Source organism: Penicillium cosmopolitanum (assembly GCF_028827165.1).
Source record: "Penicillium cosmopolitanum strain IBT 29677 chromosome Unknown utg000009l:1.0-9042332.0:1.0-9050551.0, whole genome shotgun sequence".
NCBI classification, from domain to species: domain Eukaryota; kingdom Fungi; phylum Ascomycota; class Eurotiomycetes; order Eurotiales; family Aspergillaceae; genus Penicillium; species Penicillium cosmopolitanum.
Genome location: NW_026622679.1, coordinates 2,489,062 through 2,508,694, shown reverse-complemented (window position 1 = coordinate 2,508,694; position 19,633 = coordinate 2,489,062). Strand labels below are relative to the sequence as shown.

The window sequence follows — 19,633 nt, the reverse complement described above, 5'->3', positions numbered from 1 at the left end:
GTCAGATGAAGTCTTTCATATCGAGGACTGGTCGCGATATATGTGGTCGCCTGAGACCGGCTTTGAACATCTAGATACAGGATTCCCCCCTGTTACACTTCCACCTGTGACGCAATAACAATGACTGATGATTAAGATAAACTTCCGATCAGTATAGACATCACTCACTGACCTAGTATACTTCCGGGGCTGTTGACTTGCGCATATGCTGAGATTCGGTAAAACAGTGCTGGGGGACGACACAAAAGGACCAAGAAAGGCCCCGAGGTTTTAGAAAGATCCTTTGAAAGCCTTGGAACAATGTACAACGAATTGAATTGCTTCGGCATATTTTAAATTCGCATGTATCCATGATGCAAGACCAAACGCTCCGCTCCGTGCTGATGCAGATCATACTGGAGGGCAAAAAAACAGCGCCAAACAAACTCGAGGGGAAAAAAGGCAAAATGACATGAGCCGCATTCATCAACCCACCAACCTCCTCCTGTACTGTGCAATGAGTCTATACAATCGCGAGCCTACACCTCCTGGATATAGTTCGCTGGAACGCTCTTCGTAACTCCACCGCGCTCGACATCGGCCCACCCATCCCCACCATTCCGAGTAACCAGGACAAAGCGATCGCCCTCAGTCATGGTCCACTCCATGTCACTCCGCGCTTCGTAGTCGTACAAAGCCTCCACATACTGTAGCTTCTTGGCACCTCTGCGGGGCGCAACCGCGGGCCCGACGCGTTTATTGGCGATGCTACCCGCCAGGGAGGCTGATGAATTAGAGTAGGTCGATCCGGGTCTTTCGGGAAGTCCAGGGCTAGCCGATGGAACTGGGGAGGGGGTTGGGGCGGCTTCGACATAGGCAGATGGGACTAGTCCCTCTTGAGAGCCCGCTCGAACGCGTAGCCAGCCCGATCCATCTGAGTATGCGGTCAGGTTCTGTAAAGTGGGAGAAAAACATATGGATTGAAGGCAGGGAATTACTTACCATCAGGCTCGACGATTGTCACATTGTCCCCGTCTTGAACGGTTACTTCGTCATCACCAGTGGCCTGGTAGGCATAGAGCATCTTGCCCTTTGGATCGCTTGACTTGGAAGGACTGGGGGCGCTGACAGGTGGCGCAGTATAAGCCGACGGAGGTGGAGCCAACACTCGATGCCTCTTCGCAGCGGCAGGTTTAGTCTCTGCAACTGGCTCAGGGGGTGCTTCCGCAGGACTCTCGGGGTAGGCTGGGTCGCGACATTGGAGGCCGATACTGATCGGGCTGTACTGGCAGCATAGCCTGAACTTAAGGAGGTCATAGTGTTTTGTCGGGTTAATGACGGAGCAGCCGCAGAAGTCGCAGATGATTCCAAGTCGATGGTTGGCACAGCGCCAGCTTGTTCTTGGCGCTCAGTCTTGAGTTTCTTCTTGTCCTCCTTGGTCTGTTCGCCAGGACACTCTGCTGGCACCTTCATTTGACACTTGCTGTGACAAGTGTACCCACAATCCCGACAGTCAAATCCCTTCGCGGAGAGGCCCCATATGCGCTCTCCGCAGAGATCACAGTTGGTAGGAATCTTGAAAGTTTGGGACCTAAAGTTGTGATTCTTGGCTCCCATGGACAAGTCGCCGGCCACGGATATGATAGTGGATGTTTCCACCTCAGCTGTCAGCCATTTACGCTCCACCTCATGCAAGGTTTCTTGCAAATAGAAAATGGATCGGACAATATCAACCTCATTGCGGTTGTCTTTACCCTGTTGAATGTTTTCTCGGACTCTTTGGCCAGTCTCCACTTCACGTTTCTTCTTATCCGCCTCGACCCGCAGCTCACGAACTGATGATTTGCTCTTACCAAGCACATTTCGTAGAAAGACCTTGGCAGCCTCATCGATGATGATTGTCGCATCGTCATGCCATACAGGGCTGGGCTCGAAAGTCGTATCGCCGGGTTCTTGGCTTTGAGTAACATTGTGTTGGAGGAACATCATTGAGTCGAGGCGTGGATCGTTGCGAGGGATCTCGTTGAGAAGATTTGTAGTGTGATTCACACTATTTGTAAGATATGACTTTTCCAATTGACCAGCAAGAGTCCATAGAGCGTTCAACCGCTTGACTCGAGTTTGATTGAGATCTTGCAACCCCTGGTTACGACCATGGTAAATAGAGGCACCCCTCATGACCATCATGGGTAGGGGTTGTTTGACTTACATTCAATACTTCAGGAACATATTCATGGAAGAACCGTTCCTTCAGCTTATTCGTGACGTTGATGCTAATTAGATACAGATTCTTATGTTTGTCAGTATTCATTGCGTACCACCAGAGACCAAAAAAAAATATGAACCCACCTTGTAATTGTTCATTTCCAATATTTGTTGTTGATATGCGGTCTGCGCCTTGGCTTTACCATGGTCAAAAGCTGATTCCATTTTCTTACGTCGAGATTCGACCTCCTGACAAGATCCATCGTATTTGCCCTTTGCTTTCTTAAGCTCCCCATATGACGCGTCCCGCTCCTTCTCAAGTTTCCCGTGGTAGTCGACATGGCATTTGCGGATCTCTTCGTACTGAGTTGCCGCATGTTTGAGGGGTTCCGCCACCTGCGCAACCAAGTCGGTTGCGAATTTGTCTCGTTCGGCTGCATGGGCTTCAACCGCATTCAATTGATGTGTCCATGTCGTCAGGGAGGCGCTCTCGAGCGAGCCCGGGGTCAAGGTAGGCGTGTCGCCAACGCTCAGCGGGCTAATCTTCTTCGATTTGCGGTCGTAGTACTTCTTGCTCAGAGCGCTTAACTTGGCGGAGTATTCTTTTTCGATAGCGCTGCGCTCGCGATAGAATTGTTGAATTTCTTCCAACCATGAGATGCCATTCGATACCTGGGTGACATGGTCGCATTAGCTCCGCCCACGCGCGATGACATGATACTCTCTCCCTTCGCAGGGAACCGGGGAGATGGATGACCTACCCAAGCGTTGACTGGTTTAAAGTTATCCTATGAAGTTCCAGAATGGTTAGTCAAGTCCCACAGATTGTCCACGGGGACCCTGTAAGACTCACCTTTAGCTCTGTCCCAAACTGGGGAGCCACGTCTGCTGCCGCCATGGCCGATGTAAAGGTGTTGAGGCCAAATCACGCATGAGCCTAGGGGAGGTGGAGTCCGGGATTCTGGGCCCGAGGACACAAATTGAAGGGGTTATATGTCCTGTACGGCAAAGGGATTATCGGTAAGGAGGAGAGGTTCGAAGCTCTACGAGTCACGCAGGCGCATCGACCAATTCAACTCAGATTGAAAGCGATGATCGCACCAGGCGAGAGCGGGGCGTTAATGGGTTGCTGACTAAGATGCACTCTCTCCGCGGAGTCGAGCAACCCTACAGTCAACTTTGATACGAGTAAACACAGGCCGAGGATCTCTGTGGGGCACCAATATGGTACCTTAACATGCTCATACTTCTCAGGTTTCAATTTAGACGCGTCTCGCACTTTTGTGATTTCTCTGAGGTTGGATTCAACCTCCGCAAGATAGTTATGATGTGGGGGGTCAAAGTTGGTTTAACCACTCCGATCCATTAACTAGGTAGTTACTACTATGTTGCACATGGCATTGGCCGCCTTCTAATGGCAGACTAGTATCTGCCTAAACGGAACAGATTAGCCATAAATACATACCCTACGTAGGGTAGCCTGGGGCAATCTACTAGTATATGTATCTTAGGCACCTTAGGTACTTCCTACAGGTTAGTTGGTCTTATCAAGGCGGAGACCGGGCGGTCAAAAATGGATGGCAGAAAAAGGGGGGCTGGCTTCAAAGCGATACGATACCATACGGTACTCCGGGTTCACCGCCTGCCTGGACAAGCATAGAGAAGCCTTGGCAGCATCATCGCCAAACAGTTTTGAGCTTTCACCTTTCACCTTTCACCTACACCTCTACTGCCTGTCAATCCACCCATTGGCACCCTGTGCTCATCTTTGCACTTTCTTCTGGTGCGGCACATCGACTCTCCTTGATTCGTTTGAAGGCTCGACCACTGAATACAGCCGTGGGCTTGCTTCAGTAAATACCCCGCGATACTTTTCGACTGTTGTCTCCGAAGAATACCTCTTTCTTTCTCGCCTCACAATGTCTTCTGAGACCCCCGAAACCACTGGCTCCCTTGCCGACCGAATTACCAAACCTGATGTCACCCCTGACACCCAACCCGGTACGAGTCTTTGTTCAACTTTTCCGTCGATATTCCCTCCTTGCCCGCCTACTACACGCCTCCCCTGGCGATGAACCAACCCGATAAATGAGATATATGGCTAATATTCGACGCGTTCTTATTCAGCCGCTGCTACGGAAGATGGTGCCGATGGTGCCGGAGCTCAACTCCAGGGATCCGAGCTTAACGAGCCGGACTATACCGTGGAGGTCAAGCTGAGCGATCTTCAAGCCGACCCAAACAACCCCCTGTTTTCTGCGAAGACCTTCGAGCAGCTAGGACTGTGAGTACTATTAAATTATATCAAAAATTAAAGCGAAATCAACTGACAATTACGACACAACAGCGATGAGCGCATCCTCAAGGGTCTTTCCAAGATGGGCTTTCGCAAACCTTCCAAGGTCCAGGAACGTGCCCTACCCTTGCTCATGGCCAACCCGGCGCAGAACTTTGTTGGACAGTCCCAATCGGGCACGGGTAAGACCGCAGCGTTCGTCCTTAACGTCCTCAGCCGTCTCGACCTTTCCCCGGACATGCAGACTAGGCCACAGGCTCTCATCCTGGCTCCCACTCGCGAACTGGCACGTCAAATTGTCGGTGTCATTCAAATTATGGGTCAATTCCTTGAGGGTCTAATTATCGGAACCGCTGTCCCAGCCGACTCGAATACTCGCCCTGCCAGAATGGCCTGCTCTGTTGTTGTTGGAACCCCCGGTACTGTGATGGACATGATGAAGAAACGCATCCTTGCGCCAAATGATATTGCCGTTCTTGTCCTGGATGAGGCCGACAACATGCTCGATCTGCAAGGAATGGGTGACCAATGCATCCGTGTCAAGTCGTAAGTTCCAAGAATTTCTGTTCTTTTTGTGGTCGCAGCTAATGGTTCGTCTAGTGCGCTCCGTCCGACTACTCAGATTGTCCTCTTTTCCGCCACCTTCCCCGAGCATGTTAGCGAATACTCCAAGAAGTTTGCCAAGGACCCCAACGAAATCAGACTTCAGCACGAGGAGTTGACAGTGGAGGGTATCAAACAACTCTATATTGACTGTAACGACGAGGAGGAGAAGTACAACAACCTCGTTCAGCTTTATGGTCTTTTGACTGTCGGCTCGTCCATCATCTTCGTCCGGGTTCGTATTCAAAATCCTCTCAAATTCAATCACTCTGGCTAACGATCGATAAATAGACTCGTAACTCGGCCGCCGAAATAGAGAAGCGGATGGTCGCAGAGGGTCACACTGTGGCGTCGTTGACTGGAGGTATTGAAGGTAGCCAACGTGACACTGTTATCGATGCTTTCCGTAGTGGTGATGCCAAGGTTCTCATCACCACCAATGTTCTTGCTCGTGGAATCGATGTTTCAACCGTCTCCCTGGTGGTCAACTATGTATGTTCCCATTTATCCCACCGGCGTGAACATTCTTCTATGCAACGGCAGAGCTGACCGCGTTATCATTCACAAGGACATCCCCGACCACCATACCCCGGGTCGTCCCCGCGAGCCCGACTTTCAGACCTACTTGCACCGTATCGGTCGTACTGGCCGTTTTGGTCGCATCGGCGTTGCGATTTCATTCGTTTCCAACCAGGAAGAGTGGAACATGCTGCGCAAGATCCAGCAGCACTTCGGTTGCCAGATCGATCGCGTCGATACCGGTGACTGGGACGAGGTCGAAGAGGTCATCAAGAAGACCATTAAGAACTCTCGCGCTCAGGCCAACTTCGCCGCCAACCAGCAATAAATAGCGCCAAAGACCTAGCTGTACTTTGCTTTTTCCCTTCTTCCGTCCTTTGATGACATATCTGCAAGGACTTGTCGATTCACGTCTTGCATGAAGAATTACGAACTCTTATCTGTTTTTCATGATCCCAGAGGATGGCTGCCATAATAGATACCAATTCACGAATCCAAAACCGCTTCCTCTACGATTTTCTCCTTATCTACCTTTCCCCCCCGCCTTTTTGGCATTTACGCTCATCATTTCGCAAGAACATGATTCAGGGGCAAGTATTCACAAACCAGGTAATTTATGCCATCTTGGAAGTCAGCACGTTTCGTGGGCTTGCCGAATGTTTGGTCCTGCCGGATACGGTCCACATGTGAAAGGCCACTCTCCGAAGATGCGTTCTGAATTTAAAAGAGGGCACCACAGGCTCGCGACTCTGCGTGTAAAAGAGCCCGGGGCCTTAAAGTAAATTCTCACTGGGCTCCTTGATAACAAGCCTAGCGGCTCCCGGAGTTCTTGGCTTGTTCGTATTCACCCGCGTTTAGGCCAATGACCAACGCCCGGAGCTCTGAATACGAGCCCTAGAAATAGGCGGTCTTCATTCTAAAAATCAAGGCCAATGACATCGATTGAATGGGTCCACAATAGCCTATTTAGAGATTTGAGCATTCTGAGTCTACCTCCTTTTGCCATTAGGACCGATTTATCACTGGGCTTGTGGGCTTCATTTCGTGAAATAGTGCTGAAGTGGGTATAGCCAGGCGCGTGGGCTTCCCAGGCCAAGACGTTGAGTTTTCCGACTCATATTATTTGAAAGGGATGGTGCCCGTTCAAATACGCGAATTGCTTTCTCATTCCTGTTCCCCCACTATTGATTGCTGCATTTGGCACTATGAAGCTACCCAGAGCTTGCTTTCTTCTGGCCTCGGTGCTTCTAGCTCCAGCCAAAGCCTCGCCATGGTTCGGCACTAAGTATATTGCTGTTGTCGAAACTGTTGCAGTAGAAGGCTATACAGGGAAATATCTCACAGAGGACCCTATCATGCGCACGAGGACGGTTGAAATCTCCCCGACAGTCACAAACCCATCTGTGATCTCCTCATATACCGAGACTGAAGGCTACAGTAGCGAGGTCACGGCTCTCAATTTGGTCGTGGAGCCATCAGCTGGCGTCCCCGTTACAGCCAATCACTATGTGGATTACTATGTCAGCGTCACATACACGGCTCCATCATCATGCAGTTATACAACAAAGCAATCGCTGACTACGACTATTCCTGTATATGTGCCATATGATGCCAATGACTTTGTGGACCCAATCTGGATAAAAACGACGACGGAACACTATTCCTATATCACGGGGGCCTACACCGAGGTAAACGGGCTATTGGATCCTACAGCTATTCCGGCAAGCATATTTTCCTCTGCAAGCTCGCAATACAAGCCGGCATACTACACCTCCTGCTACAGCTACTATGCCGACTCTGGCTCCAATTCGGGAGACTCCGACAGCACTGGATATGGCAGCGGCGGAGATTCTTCTTATTATAATTGCAAGGAGTTCACCTGGAACGCTGGGAGTTCTGCAATTGGAGGCGGCTATTGTTGCTCTGACGGCTGTCACTACACCTGGGGAATTACACCGTGGGCTATTGCCTTGGCCGTTATCTTCAGCTGGTTCGGTCTATGCCTCATCATCGGTTTTGTCGAGAGTTGGTTCATCTACAGGCGCGCTATGCTCGGTGGGAAAGTTCGCCGTGGATTCCCATACGCATTCGCCTGTTCGTTTCCAATTCTCTCCTGTCTATCCCTGCTCTCGGTGAAGAGATACCCAGCGAAAACCCCCGATCAACAAGCTTTCCTAGCAGCCCGCTGGTCAGAGATGTCATCCGGAAAGAAGTTCAGCTCTTGGTTTAATAGCTTCTTTAAGAGACACGACCCCGCCGCCGAGACCCTTGGTCTTACAGCCCCAATGACAGCTCAAATGCCATATCTGCCTCCGGACCAGACCCAAGTGTATCCCTCAGCTGGTGGACCCGATGGGAACGGCATGCCACCTATGAGTACTCCATCTCCTCACCAAGGGCAGGGCTCAACGGATACGCCAAGAGGCGAGGAGCTGGATGCCGAGCCCAAGACCATCGCTGTTAATGAGGCTGAGCGAACCGAAAGGGCACAGTAGCCGTCGGCATGTGCTGGTTGTATCTTGAGCGAGAGGCTTGTCTTATCTTCGACCTTGTCACTGATCGAATCGTTAGCCTTGAGAGGCCCACATAATTCCTGTTATACCCTTTTGATGTCCTGATTATGAATAATTCAATTATTTGAAATACTTTTTCATTTCTCAATCTCCACCAAGCCACAAGAAAAAGCTCGAGCACTAGATGACGACACCCTTGATCGTCGCAAGGTCCACTTTTAAGTTGGGGGCCGCTGGGCGGGATTTAAACCCCATAATCCCGGACACCTGCTAGTGAGGTTACTATAAAGTCCTGCATCTCTTGGTAGTCATTTGCCTGACCTAGAAATACCTCATTTCAGCCACGGATTACTCTTCTCACTATGGCCGCGACGAAAAATACAAGCAATGCAGACCGTCACCAAAAATGGTACGATCCCGATATTGAAGATGTCAACCCACAGATCCGCCACCTGCTCGAGGCATACTCCAAGGTTCCTTCCCCGGGCGTAGTCAAGCATGTTAATGAGATTGTACGTTTGAATTATCTTTCAATTGCTGAGCTGGTTAATCCTAACGATCACCAGCGTGCCCGTGGCTTTGCTGCCAACCCATACCCTTGTATAGGGCACTACCGCTTTCTCAACCTCACGCTGTTAACGCATCCACTCTACGAGTCGATCCTAGCGCGTCTCATGTCTAATCCTTCAGCAACATACCTAGATCTAGGCTGTTGCTTCGGTCAAGACCTACGCCAGCTTGTACTGGATGGCGTGCCCTCGTCCCAGCTAATCGGCCTTGACATCGAAGGCCCGCTGATGGATCTCGGTTACGAGCTATTTCTCGACCACAATACACTCGAAAGCAAATTCGCGGTCGCCGATATCTTCCAGGGTGAGTCACAAGGCGAGCCTTGGGCAGGTCTTGTGGCTAGAGGAGTCGATGTGATCCATTGCTCTGCGTTTTTCCATCTTTTCACGCTTGCGGAGCAGTTCGAGGCGGCAAAGTCTGTTGCCAAACTAGTCAAGAATGGGGGTATAATTGTTGGCAGACAGAGTGGAAGTGTAAAACCTTCCGAAGTACCAGCCATTAAGCCAGGAAGTACCAGTTTCCGACATGATGTGAGAACATTGGCCGAGTTGTGGGAAAAGGTTGGAGCGGCAACTGGTACAAAGTGGAAGGTTGAAGGTTCCCTTGATGAAGTTGGTGTTCAAAACAAAGGAAAGAATGCTGTTGAAGATGAGAACTCCAGGAGACTTCTTTTTACAATCACGAGGGAAGAGTAGTTGCTTGAACTTGAAGTCATATGGGGTGTTAGATGTAGAAGTACTAACTACTACAATATAAGTGAAAATATCTCCTACATTATCAATTCCGAGAATCCATCTCAGAATTTCTAGCTCGTAGCCACGAAGCCCAATAAAAAACCACCGATCATGTCATGACAAAATCAATCATGTAATAATATCGATTGATCGAAAAAGAGACCAGTAGAATGTGATGAGTTATTCGGGAGAGGAGTTACGTCAGTGGGTCCCGACACCAAACAACTTGAACGCGTCCGAATGTTTAGTTATCTCTTCCACACTTCTTCTCCCCAGCCATTATGCCTAAGAAAGCAACCCCAAAGGCCACTCAGGGCAATGCCCGGGTGGCAAAGCCATCACAGCCTCGCCTCAAGGTCATTGAACAAGGAAAACATGGCCGATGATTGGTTAGACAGTGTACTCAATGCCCCTGAGGAACGACCTCGGCAGAAAAGCCGCGCGACCAAATCAAGCCGCACCACATCCAAAGTATTGGATGATGCGCAAGAAGAGGCCCTGATCGGCTGAATCAAGCGAGTGAAGGAGATGTCCCATATTCCAAATGTCCTTCAAGTCAAATCATCCGCCAGTCATCTCAAGCCCGGCATTAGCAAAGCCGCAGTGGATCGTTTCATCGAAGGACTATCCGAGGACTTGAAGCCCTTTAGAATGCGACCTACCAAGAAGAATCGTCTTCAATTATCAGATCGAAATGTTTTGCAGGAATGGTTTGGCCGTTTTAAGACCGCGACAGAGAACGTTTGCCCCGCTAACATCTATAATTTCGATGAAACCAATTTTCAGATCGGCCGAGGAAACAGAGTGTGATGGGCCTTTTGCTTTGGCAATGAACGACCTCCACCCGCGTCCTCAGACCGGACCTACAGTGAATGGAATACTACCATCGAATGTGTCGCTGCCGATGGCTGGATAGCAGATCCTTTCTTGATTATTCAAGGAGACAATATCCCTGAAACCTGGCCTCAAACCAAGGGGGGCTCCAGAGTCAACCGTATTCAAAAGTAACCCCAGTGGTCGCGTCACTGAGGATGTGACACTCGAATAGATCCAATTTTTTGATCGCCAAACAAAGGATCGCGTCACCGACGCCCGACCTCGAATCCTACTGTTCCGGGGCGAATCGACACATCTGACGTTCGCTTTTCTAGAGTTCTGCGACCAACACAACATCATCCCACTCACCTTCCCTTTGAAGATGGATGATCTTATGCAACCATTTGAATTGAAGCACTTCTCTTCCTACAAGGACTACTGGAGACTCAGGAGTTTTGATGGTGTTAAAATGGCGGATGCCGATGAAGAGAAAGGATGCTTCATCAAGAACTTCTTCACCCATCGCAAGAAGGTGCTCAATCCCAAAGAAGTCAAAGATGCATTCGCTAGCGAAGGCCTCTTTCCATTGGACCCGTCAGTGATTCTTGATAATCTCAAGAAATAGTTCACAATCTGCATGACGCTAAAATGACGAGTCGGGTCGAGTGAAAGCTGAATTGACGTGATATCTGTATGAATAGTGTTTATTTTTTAAATTGAATGATATGCAGAAAGTATACATGAATACGCTGGACGCTCTTGGCCATGTAACTAGTGATTGACCCATGACTAAAAAATATCGGGGGCCAAAACCAAAGTGGATCCAACGCAGATCAAGGCATAAGTGCGAGGGCTTTGGGGGCCAGAAATAAGTCTTGGCCACTTTTGATACTTGATCGGGTGGAAGACGCCTACTCAAATCTTACTCTTTCCACTTACTTCTTACTCTGTTACTGGTACATGAAATCTATCCCGCTCTTCCTTGAACCTCAACGCTCCCACATTCTATTGATCGCCAGCGGCCATGACTGAATCATCTAGCACTAATACTTCATCCTACGATTACATCGTGGTGGGAGGTGGCATTGGCGGATGTGCTGTTGCATCTCGTTTGCATGAGAGGCTTCCAAATACTTCAATTCTTCTATTGGAAGCGGGGAATGACCCAGTTGGGAATCCTCTGACCAGTGCACCACTTGCATGCTTCGGTATTCACCACTCCGATCTTGACTGGGACTTCCTGTCAGTGCCACAGCCCCATCTTGACAACAGAGCCTGCTACCAGGCCGCTGCCAAAGCTCTTGGGGGCGGGTCATCCATCAACTACGCTACCTGGCTCCGCGGCCCTAAAGTCGACTATGACCGTTGGGCGAAGCTAGTGAAAGATGATCGGTGGAGCTATGACAACCTCTTGCCATATTTTGAACGCTACGGCGGATCGGACGGCGTCATCAAGACGAGCTCAACCTCACAAAGCCACCAGGATCGCAAATACCCACTTCGTGATCTTGTGCGAACTGGATGGGAGAGTGAGGGTGCTCGTCACAACGCAAACCCCCAAAATGGAGATCCCCTAGGGATCACAGAGCTAGTCGAGAATTGGCACCAAGGGAAACGGCAGTTCGCGCACAAAATCTTCTACGTTGATGGAGTTGAAATTTTGACCGAAGCTCCGACCGCTCGCATCCTTTTATCGGAAACTGGTACAGGAACCCAGCGTGCAAATGGTGTTCAACTCCTTGATGGTCGGACTTTCTATGCCCGGAAAGAGGTGATTGTTTCTTGTGGGGCTTATAACACGCCGAAACTTCTTCTATTATCTGGAATCGGACCCAAAGAGCAGCTAGAGCAGCACGGTATTCAACAGGTTGTCGATGCGCCTGAGATAGGCCGCAATTTCCACGATCATCCGGCTGTTGCTCTGATCTGGAAGTTGAAACAAGAGAAGCTAGGTCTCCCAATGAGTGCCATCGGGAGCAATCCTGCCTTCGGACTTGGGTTGCCTGCCGATTGGATTGTCTTTTCGGGCCTGGATAAGAAATTGATATCCGATGCCTTGATTAGCGATGGTATTGAGGTATCTAACCCAGAAAGAGAGTATCTTCTTGACGAGAGGAACTGCTTCACCGAAACATTGAACGTGTATGCGCCAGCAGGTGCGGTGCATGCCGGGATGGACATTCCGTTTGATGGTCTTCATATATCAACACCTATATTGGGAATGCTTCCAACTTCTCGAGGCAGCATTACTCTTTCTTCGAATGATCCAACCGCTCCTCCGCAGATTGATCCAAACTATTATGCTACTGAGGTTGATCGAACTATGATGCGCGCTGGTATACGGCGGGCTTTGCAAGTCTTCCAAGAGTCCACAGCACTGAAAGACGTGATTGAGACCGAGATCGCACCAGAGGGGTATCCTGTGTTAACCTCAAAATCTTCGGATGACGAAATAGATGCTCGTGTTCGGCGGGTAGCCAACACTTTCTTCCATCCTGCCGGCAGTTGTGCTATGGGCAAGGCCGTGGATACCGAATTACGTGTGTATGGCGTGGATGGACTACGAGTTGTCGACGCCAGTGTACTGCCAACCCCAGTTGCTGCCCATTACCAATACTGCATCTACACGGTCGCAGATCGAGCAGCAAATTTTATTGCTGATAGCGGAAACTAAAATTTCACATTCTGTTAAGTTTGGGACACATGTGGGCAAGCGAAACTATTTATAGGATATCGTCAAATTGCCTACATGCGGATCTTATCATCCTGAACAGAAGTAATCGATATTATATCAATATAATTAAATCAACCATTGGTCAAAGCAGACACCAATTTCAATGGTATTTAACAGGTCCAAGTCACTCATATCAATCACTTGATCACAATCAAGTAAAGCATAATCGTCCAGCTCATTATGTGTTGGCAGTGAAGCCTGGGGTTCAAGAATTTCGTCAATAATCTTCGTAAATACCCGACTTGCCCGTTGCAACAATGAATAATTAGAATTTCCAGGTTCTGCAACTGTGTCCAAATGAGAAATGAAGACGCTCAAACTTCGAATCAGAGCAGGCCTCGAGCCTTCGTATAATAATGGTTCTCCAGTCCGATTTTGACTCTGGAGGTCTTTGACAAGGATGCTAGCACTGGGAATGCCATAAAGCAGAATCTAGAGGAGCATTTAGCTTGTTTGTTATAGACTTTTTAGAAGTAACTTCCAATGCATACTAGCCAGGTAAAGTCCGGTCGTAAGTCCACAGTCTGATCACGTCGAGTTCCAATTATTAGAACAGCAGACAAGATATCTGAGCTGACAGATAATAGTGCACAACTCCCTCTAGGGTTTGTTTTACCAACTAGGAACTGGTGTACCAAGAATTCGTTGTATAGATACGCTAAATATGAAACAACGAGCATGATCGGAGTAGCGGTTGGGAGGTTCATCTCCCAGCACTGGGAGGTATATTTGAGATGGGCGGGTATTTCATTCCAAGATGCTTGGCATCTCTTGGAAATTCCACTGCATACTTCAGTAAGATGATCAGACTTTCCTCGGGGATGAATTGAGATCTTACAGTAGCGTGGCCGCAGTCTCAGGGGTGTCCTTCTGCAATGCAACTTCGAGAATCTCATCACGAAACCCACATATGATCGAACGAGCTCGCATCCAGGAGGCAGGGTAAAAGAGGCCGCAAGTACTCCAGCCATTTATGTCAACTTGATCGAGGGAATAGGTCAAATTCCCATTATCTGTTGAAAATGCCTCGTCACTAACATCAAGCGGTAGACCACAATCAGCATATCTCGTTGGTATGCGAGGTGGTCGGCCCAGAAATGTTGCGATACTTTTGTCCACCCTGTAGGCTGCTGCAAAAGTACGCCGACGGGATTCCAGGAGGAATTCCGGCGTTTGAGTTGAATTTTTTGAATTACGATGGAGGCCAAGTGCAAAGATGTCCGTAGATAGCTCGCCGAGTTTATTCCAAGTTTGGGGACCTTGAAGTTATTAGGAAGAAAAGTCGACTTGGAAAATTTCATAAGGCCTTTGCTCACTTGAATTTCCATCTGCAGCAAGGCAGAAGAATAAATTTTCTTGCACCAGCCAAATGGTAAGATCATTCAAAGGGGTCAGGATTTTGCAAATATGAAGTGCAGCATCGCTCGCGATGAGCATCTTCTTCGAAAATTGTAAACGCTGTTTCTCGTTGTCAAAGTTTTTCCCAGCGAGTCCCAGATATGCTGCGCGCCCGGCCAATGAGCAAATCACTCCGAGTATCTCTAAACGAATAGCCTGGCCGGTATATAAAGAGTGAAAGTCTTTCCCAGCCACCGAAGATGGAACTTCAAAAATATTGGCCGTATTCTGGATCACTTTCGTCGTTAATAAAGACCTAAATCCACCAGCCTTGTGGGAAGAAAGAAGACCCTTGGTCATATTTTCAACTGGGGCCAGACTGTTCAAGATGAATGGCTCAGGAATCACAGAGGCCTGACTCAATCCATAATATTCGCGAATGACTGCTTCGATTGGAGCAAAGTCCGTCAAAGCAAGCAGGAGATCAGAGACCTTCTGAACCCAAAAAGAGGGTAGAACTCGCGGTGGAATTTCCATTTCAAGACCTCGGCCATCCGACGAGAAGTCCACATCGTCACATAGTGATGACACAAAGCTCGTCGGACCAAGGTACCCTGTGAGAAATGGTTTATTCCGATATGCCGACTCAACTTGAGCTTGTGTGCCAGACTCAGCGGGCATCCCCGGGGCTCGGTCAAACGGGATACCTTCAGTGAGCGGCACGTGGCTCCGGTCTCGTAGCCGCGTTAATGGCGCTGGGTGATAAAAGCATTCCGACGCAATCCCGCGAGCTTTGCACCGGGAACAAGGGGCACTCATATGATCGCACCGTACCTTATTACGCCGGCATGGCTCGCATGAGGGGCGTTTGCCGTTGCGGCGCCGCGCACTGTTCCCATTGTGTCAATATATTGAGTCCTACAATCGGATCAAGCCACGTACCTCATTGTATGTTATAGCGAGGACTATAAGCACTTAGTTAAAATATATTGAGCAGAAAACCCATTGAATGTTGTCGCTTGAGGTGAAGCGAAGTGAGGTGAGGTGAGGTGCTAGAAGTCGGGTTCGGCGTTGGTCACACCAGATTACTCCGAAACACGAGTTGAACGCCGAGAATTCCGAAGTGGATCAGAGTGACGGAGTGACGGAGTGACAGATTTACAGAGTCGGAGTCGGAGTCGGAGTCGGAGTCTTTGATTCACCTGTTTGAAGGCTAGTCCCGATCGGGTAAATGCCATGGTTGGGTGGTGGAGTGGACCTAGGCGGATCTCCAGGGAATTGTCATAGTTAGTAGCCCGTCTAGATGTTCGTATATCAACATTATCGACATTCTTGACATTATCTTATCTATGGAGGACATGATAGAGTAAGATTTCAATTTTGATCTACAACAAACCACTCAGCGTAGCATTGGAGGGGCCCAATAGAGGGAGATAAGGCGATAACGTGCGGGGGAATGGAATGTCACGGGGCCTGCTGCAGCCCAGTCTTTCACCGTAAAACCAGTCTCGCTGGTCTCTTCTCTTGTCATTATCTCCTGGATATAATGACTCTTGAATCTGAATCTTCTTCTACCATGCCAGCCCCCGAACCGGCGTCTGCAGCCCATCGCTACAGCAAGCATATCATCGTAGGGCTCCCTATACCTTAGGATGGGAAGCTTCCCTGTCTCCCTTCTCCCCTCCCTATCTCTAGTGGCGAGAGAACCGTTGAAATGTTAACCAGCAGCAGTTGACCACATACCCTGGCCAAAGTGGAATCGAACCAGTTCCTCTGGAATGGGGTGCGCCCGATGCCAAAGCTCGCGGGCCGATCGTCGTTTCTCGAAGAGATAACCTCGTCAAACGCCGCAATGCGATCGGCGCCCATGGCGGTAGCTATAGCATCTACAATGCTCTGGCAATTGCCTCGGGTGACTTGGACGCTGATTTCCGGCCGGACCTGCGAAACAGTCAGCCCACCTTCGATTTTAACTGGCAGCCTGCATGGGCCGACAAGACCAAAATCGTCTCGATGGATCCGTACGGCCATGATATAGTCAACCAATACCGCGAGGAGCTCGAGGCCGGATGGGACATTCGGCCCACTATGGCAATCACTCGGGCTAATATGAAGCTGGCGGAGATTGGCGAAGCAATCCGTGAGGATCGACTGCAAGTCGATGGTAATATTCTTGTCGATTCCTCCGGCGAGGTTCGAGTCACAAAGGTCGCAGTTGAACCGGTTTGGTTCTTAGCCGGTGTTGCTGAGCGCTTCGGCGTGGATGAAGGAACTCTCCGCCGGACTCTATTCGAGCAGACTGGAGGCAGCTACCCGGAGTTGATCACTCGCCCTGATCTAAAGGTCTTTTTGCCGCCAATTGGAGGCCTGACGGTTTATATCTTTGGTCCACCGGAACGAGTCTCAGATGAGAATGTCAAGCTTGCACTGCGAATTCATGACGAGTGTAACGGTAGCGATGTATTCCAATCGGATATCTGTACCTGTCGACCCTATCTCGCCTTTGGTATTGAGGAGGCCATTAATGAAGCCCAGAATGGAGGTTCCGGTAGGTACTTAACTCGGTGGATACCTGATCCCTTCTAACGTAATATCTTTTAGGAGTCGTGATATACTTCCGCAAGGAAGGCCGTGCACTGGGAGAAGTGATCAAGTACCTCGTGTACAACGCGAGAAAGCGAGGCGGAGACACCGCTGACAAGTATTTCACTCGAACGGAGAACATCGCCGGCGTGCGGGATGTATGATACCCAGCCCTTTTTCTTTTCTCTCTTTTTTGAAGAGGTCATTCTGACAATTTTCTTTACACAGATGCGTTTCCAAGCCTTGATGCCGGATATTCTGCACTGGCTCGGCATAAAGAAGATCGATCGCATGCTTTCCATGTCAAATATGAAGCACGATGCGATCGTCGACTCTGGTATCAAGATTCTCGAGCGGATTCCTATTCCGGAGGAAATGATCCCCAGCGATTCCAGAGTTGAGATTGATGCAAAGATCAATGCTGGCTATTTCACTACCGGCAAGCAGTTCACGATGGACGAACTTGCCCAGGTTAAAGGGCGTGGCTGGGAGAAGTGGGAGGATATCACTGTGAGCATTATTCCAGACAGTTCCATTTCCGATCATACTAACGCCGTTTTAGCATTGAACAGGGCTTGTTCCTCCCGTCATGCAGCGGTGAAGGCAATGCTTTCTTTTCCTCTCGGGCATTTTTTATTTTTCATGTTTCATTCTGGTTCGTTGCATGTTTCCAGGAGTTGCCCATAAACCAGGCATAAATGGTGCTAGTATTTAAATATAAAAAAAATCAAAGCATATGCATCAGATAAAATTCAAGCAAGGTAGACTTCAAGGTCCTTGTGGCAGTTGAAAACTGATGTGATCGACATTTTCCCTAGCGCCGATAGTCGGTCCAGCTCCGATCTCCAACATGGCGTTGCCCCCCGCGTTACCATACCAACTGAAGGTAGAGCTACATGCGATCTTCTGGCTCTATCGCGTATGCTAAATAAATGTCGCGTTAAAGTCCAAGCCCACTGGCAGTCTATATGCTCACCAGTGTTTGAAGAGACACATGTGCTACGGTATATGTGTCTGCAATGACCTCATGGCAAGCGATTCAATCGGCCTTACTGCCAGACCGTCACCCAGGCTTTCTGTGCATTTGCTGATGATGCTACGAGATGCTCAACCCCAGCAGAACCATACAGCATGAAACGCTAGGAAGCCTCTCTCCCGGGGAGTTCTCAATTTCTCAATCCACTTCTACTCGTAAATTCCGTAGATCGGGGCTTGCAATACTATTTTGGGCAGACGTGGCACAGTATCCATTCTTTAATCCGTTCACCGCTGCCTGCAAGGCGATTGAGGTATTCGAGGTCCAATGGAGATGACGTCTGTCGATAGACCGTGCACGGGTGGGATCGCATTGAGCGGCGCTGTACCTTTTGGTGGCGAGGATCGGCAAGTCTTGCGGGAATGTAAAGCCGTGATAGTCAGCTGAGAGGTATGGATTGGAGGATGCGAACAATGGCACACGAGTACACCGAAATAACGGCGGAGCTGGAGGGGGCGTTCCGGTGGTAGAGATCGAGAGGCGTCTGAAGGAATTCTAGCGGACCGTGGTTTGGAGTTTTGGACGAGACATTGTTCTGAAAAATAAATCTCGAGTTCTCACCGGCAGATTTCCGACATGGGGCGGGTCTTCCATCCAACAGCAATTATGACGCAGATTGGGCCGCCTCGTTTCCATCCTCTACCGGGCCCCCGCTTCCTAGAGACGGTCGTCGTAGTCTGTTTGGTGAATGAGGGGATTTTTGGACTCAATTGGGACCCGCCGACACCGGATTAGAGATCCACCAGGGGGGTTCTTTAGCGGGAGACGGTGTGATCCTATTCGCGTGAGTTGCCATGGGCGTGGATTGGGGCTGGGCGAGTGGAGCCAGTACCCGATCAGATAAGATCAGAACGCGCAGCCCATTCTGCCGTGAGACGCCGCAGTGGGCCACCTCTTTGATCCTGGAATTTTCACTTGCACGCAGATTTGATGTGGGAAGAGACAGTAAATGTGTGAGTGGAAAGTAGGATATTTAGACAGAAATTAATCGAAAAAAAAGTATACGATGAAGAAATCATTTCCTGCTAAGTCAAAGTACAACTGGGCACTTTGAACGATTTTCTGGTCTTGTCACATGCTCGGGCTGACTCATCAGGGGGTTTGTCTGGGCTGGTAATAAAACATGTAACTTTACACTGTGAAACACGGCCATGGTACCCGGCAGTCCCCTCAAATCCCGGCAAATACCGATACGATACCCCCGGAAGTGCGGCGAGCCGGAATCATACGACAAGACGAGCAGGCTTCAACTTTGACAGCCTGGGGGTATCCTCGATTGGTCTCACTTCCGCGACTTTTGCATCTCTTCAATAAACACCGATCTTCGCCGGCTCGTTTTACCGTTTCGTTTGGCGCCAAATCTCCTGCGATCCACCGGCTTTTACGAAGTGATCGTCTTTGCAGGAAAACACCAATTGATTTCGAGAACCCACCTCCCATCCACCTCACCCCCCAAATCTGGTCGCAGAAAGGGCCCGCCGACGCTACTGACCTGAAATGTGGGTATCCTTGCCTAGCTCTCCGTTCCCATGGACCTCCTGCGGTCATGACTCTGACAACTCTTTCCCCCTCTTTCAGTTTTGCTTCTACATCTCCCTACCCTGCCCTGGAGGTTGATCTAATTTCATCCCCGTTGATTGATACGAGCACCGGCATCCAGTAAGTTATCGGATCCTTTGTTGAATGGTCCCTTGTCGCTATTGGTCT

General features: G+C 49.4%; 10 protein-coding genes across 10 annotated transcripts; 8 read left to right on the top strand and 2 right to left on the bottom strand.

Annotated features, from left to right (window-relative positions):
• Positions 1-518: 518 nt before the first annotated feature.
• N7509_009043 (putative actin polymerization protein Bzz1) lies at positions 519-3,082 on the bottom strand (the record flags this gene model as incomplete). Its single annotated transcript, XM_056633680.1, has 7 exons — positions 519-913; positions 982-1,259; positions 1,319-2,121; positions 2,189-2,269; positions 2,329-2,856; positions 2,946-2,972; positions 3,038-3,082. The coding sequence occupies 7 exons, from the start codon at positions 3,080-3,082 to the stop codon at positions 519-521; spliced, it is 2,157 nt and encodes a 718-aa protein (XP_056484300.1).
• Positions 3,083-4,103: 1,021 nt separating this feature from the next.
• On the top strand, positions 4,104-5,930 carry dbp5 (ATP-dependent RNA helicase DBP5; the record flags this gene model as incomplete). Its single annotated transcript, XM_056633679.1, has 6 exons — positions 4,104-4,185; positions 4,312-4,468; positions 4,532-5,026; positions 5,081-5,318; positions 5,375-5,575; positions 5,652-5,930. 6 exons carry the CDS (start codon positions 4,104-4,106, stop codon positions 5,928-5,930), a joined length of 1,452 nt encoding a protein of 483 aa, XP_056484299.1.
• Positions 5,931-6,807: 877 nt separating this feature from the next.
• Positions 6,808-8,097, top strand: N7509_009041 (uncharacterized protein; the record flags this gene model as incomplete). Its single annotated transcript, XM_056633678.1, has 1 exon — positions 6,808-8,097. The coding sequence occupies one exon, from the start codon at positions 6,808-6,810 to the stop codon at positions 8,095-8,097; it is 1,290 nt and encodes a 429-aa protein (XP_056484298.1).
• Positions 8,098-8,477: 380 nt separating this feature from the next.
• N7509_009040 (class I SAM-dependent methyltransferase) lies at positions 8,478-9,380 on the top strand (the record flags this gene model as incomplete). Its single annotated transcript, XM_056633677.1, has 1 exon — positions 8,478-9,380. One exon carries the CDS (start codon positions 8,478-8,480, stop codon positions 9,378-9,380), a length of 903 nt encoding a protein of 300 aa, XP_056484297.1.
• A 357-nt stretch (positions 9,381-9,737) lies between these two features.
• On the top strand, positions 9,738-9,929 carry N7509_009039 (uncharacterized protein; the record flags this gene model as incomplete). Its single annotated transcript, XM_056633676.1, has 1 exon — positions 9,738-9,929. The coding sequence occupies one exon, from the start codon at positions 9,738-9,740 to the stop codon at positions 9,927-9,929; it is 192 nt and encodes a 63-aa protein (XP_056484296.1).
• Positions 9,930-9,947: 18 nt separating this feature from the next.
• Positions 9,948-10,229, top strand: N7509_009038 (uncharacterized protein; the record flags this gene model as incomplete). Its single annotated transcript, XM_056633675.1, has 1 exon — positions 9,948-10,229. One exon carries the CDS (start codon positions 9,948-9,950, stop codon positions 10,227-10,229), a length of 282 nt encoding a protein of 93 aa, XP_056484295.1.
• A 388-nt stretch (positions 10,230-10,617) lies between these two features.
• N7509_009037 (uncharacterized protein) lies at positions 10,618-10,860 on the top strand (the record flags this gene model as incomplete). Its single annotated transcript, XM_056633674.1, has 1 exon — positions 10,618-10,860. The coding sequence occupies one exon, from the start codon at positions 10,618-10,620 to the stop codon at positions 10,858-10,860; it is 243 nt and encodes an 80-aa protein (XP_056484294.1).
• Positions 10,861-11,259: 399 nt separating this feature from the next.
• On the top strand, positions 11,260-12,909 carry N7509_009036 (GMC family oxidoreductase; the record flags this gene model as incomplete). The annotated part of the gene is made up of 1 exon (XM_056633673.1): positions 11,260-12,909. The coding sequence occupies one exon, from the start codon at positions 11,260-11,262 to the stop codon at positions 12,907-12,909; it is 1,650 nt and encodes a 549-aa protein (XP_056484293.1).
• A 126-nt stretch (positions 12,910-13,035) lies between these two features.
• Positions 13,036-14,988, bottom strand: N7509_009035 (transcription factor domain-containing protein; the record flags this gene model as incomplete). The annotated part of the gene is made up of 4 exons (XM_056633672.1): positions 13,036-13,401; positions 13,461-13,752; positions 13,808-14,228; positions 14,286-14,988. The coding sequence occupies 4 exons, from the start codon at positions 14,986-14,988 to the stop codon at positions 13,036-13,038; spliced, it is 1,782 nt and encodes a 593-aa protein (XP_056484292.1).
• Positions 14,989-15,883: 895 nt separating this feature from the next.
• N7509_009034 (putative GTP cyclohydrolase II) lies at positions 15,884-17,458 on the top strand (the record flags this gene model as incomplete). Its single annotated transcript, XM_056633671.1, has 5 exons — positions 15,884-15,937; positions 16,033-16,855; positions 16,909-17,048; positions 17,119-17,400; positions 17,453-17,458. The coding sequence occupies 5 exons, from the start codon at positions 15,884-15,886 to the stop codon at positions 17,456-17,458; spliced, it is 1,305 nt and encodes a 434-aa protein (XP_056484291.1).
• Positions 17,459-19,633: the final 2,175 nt, after the last annotated feature.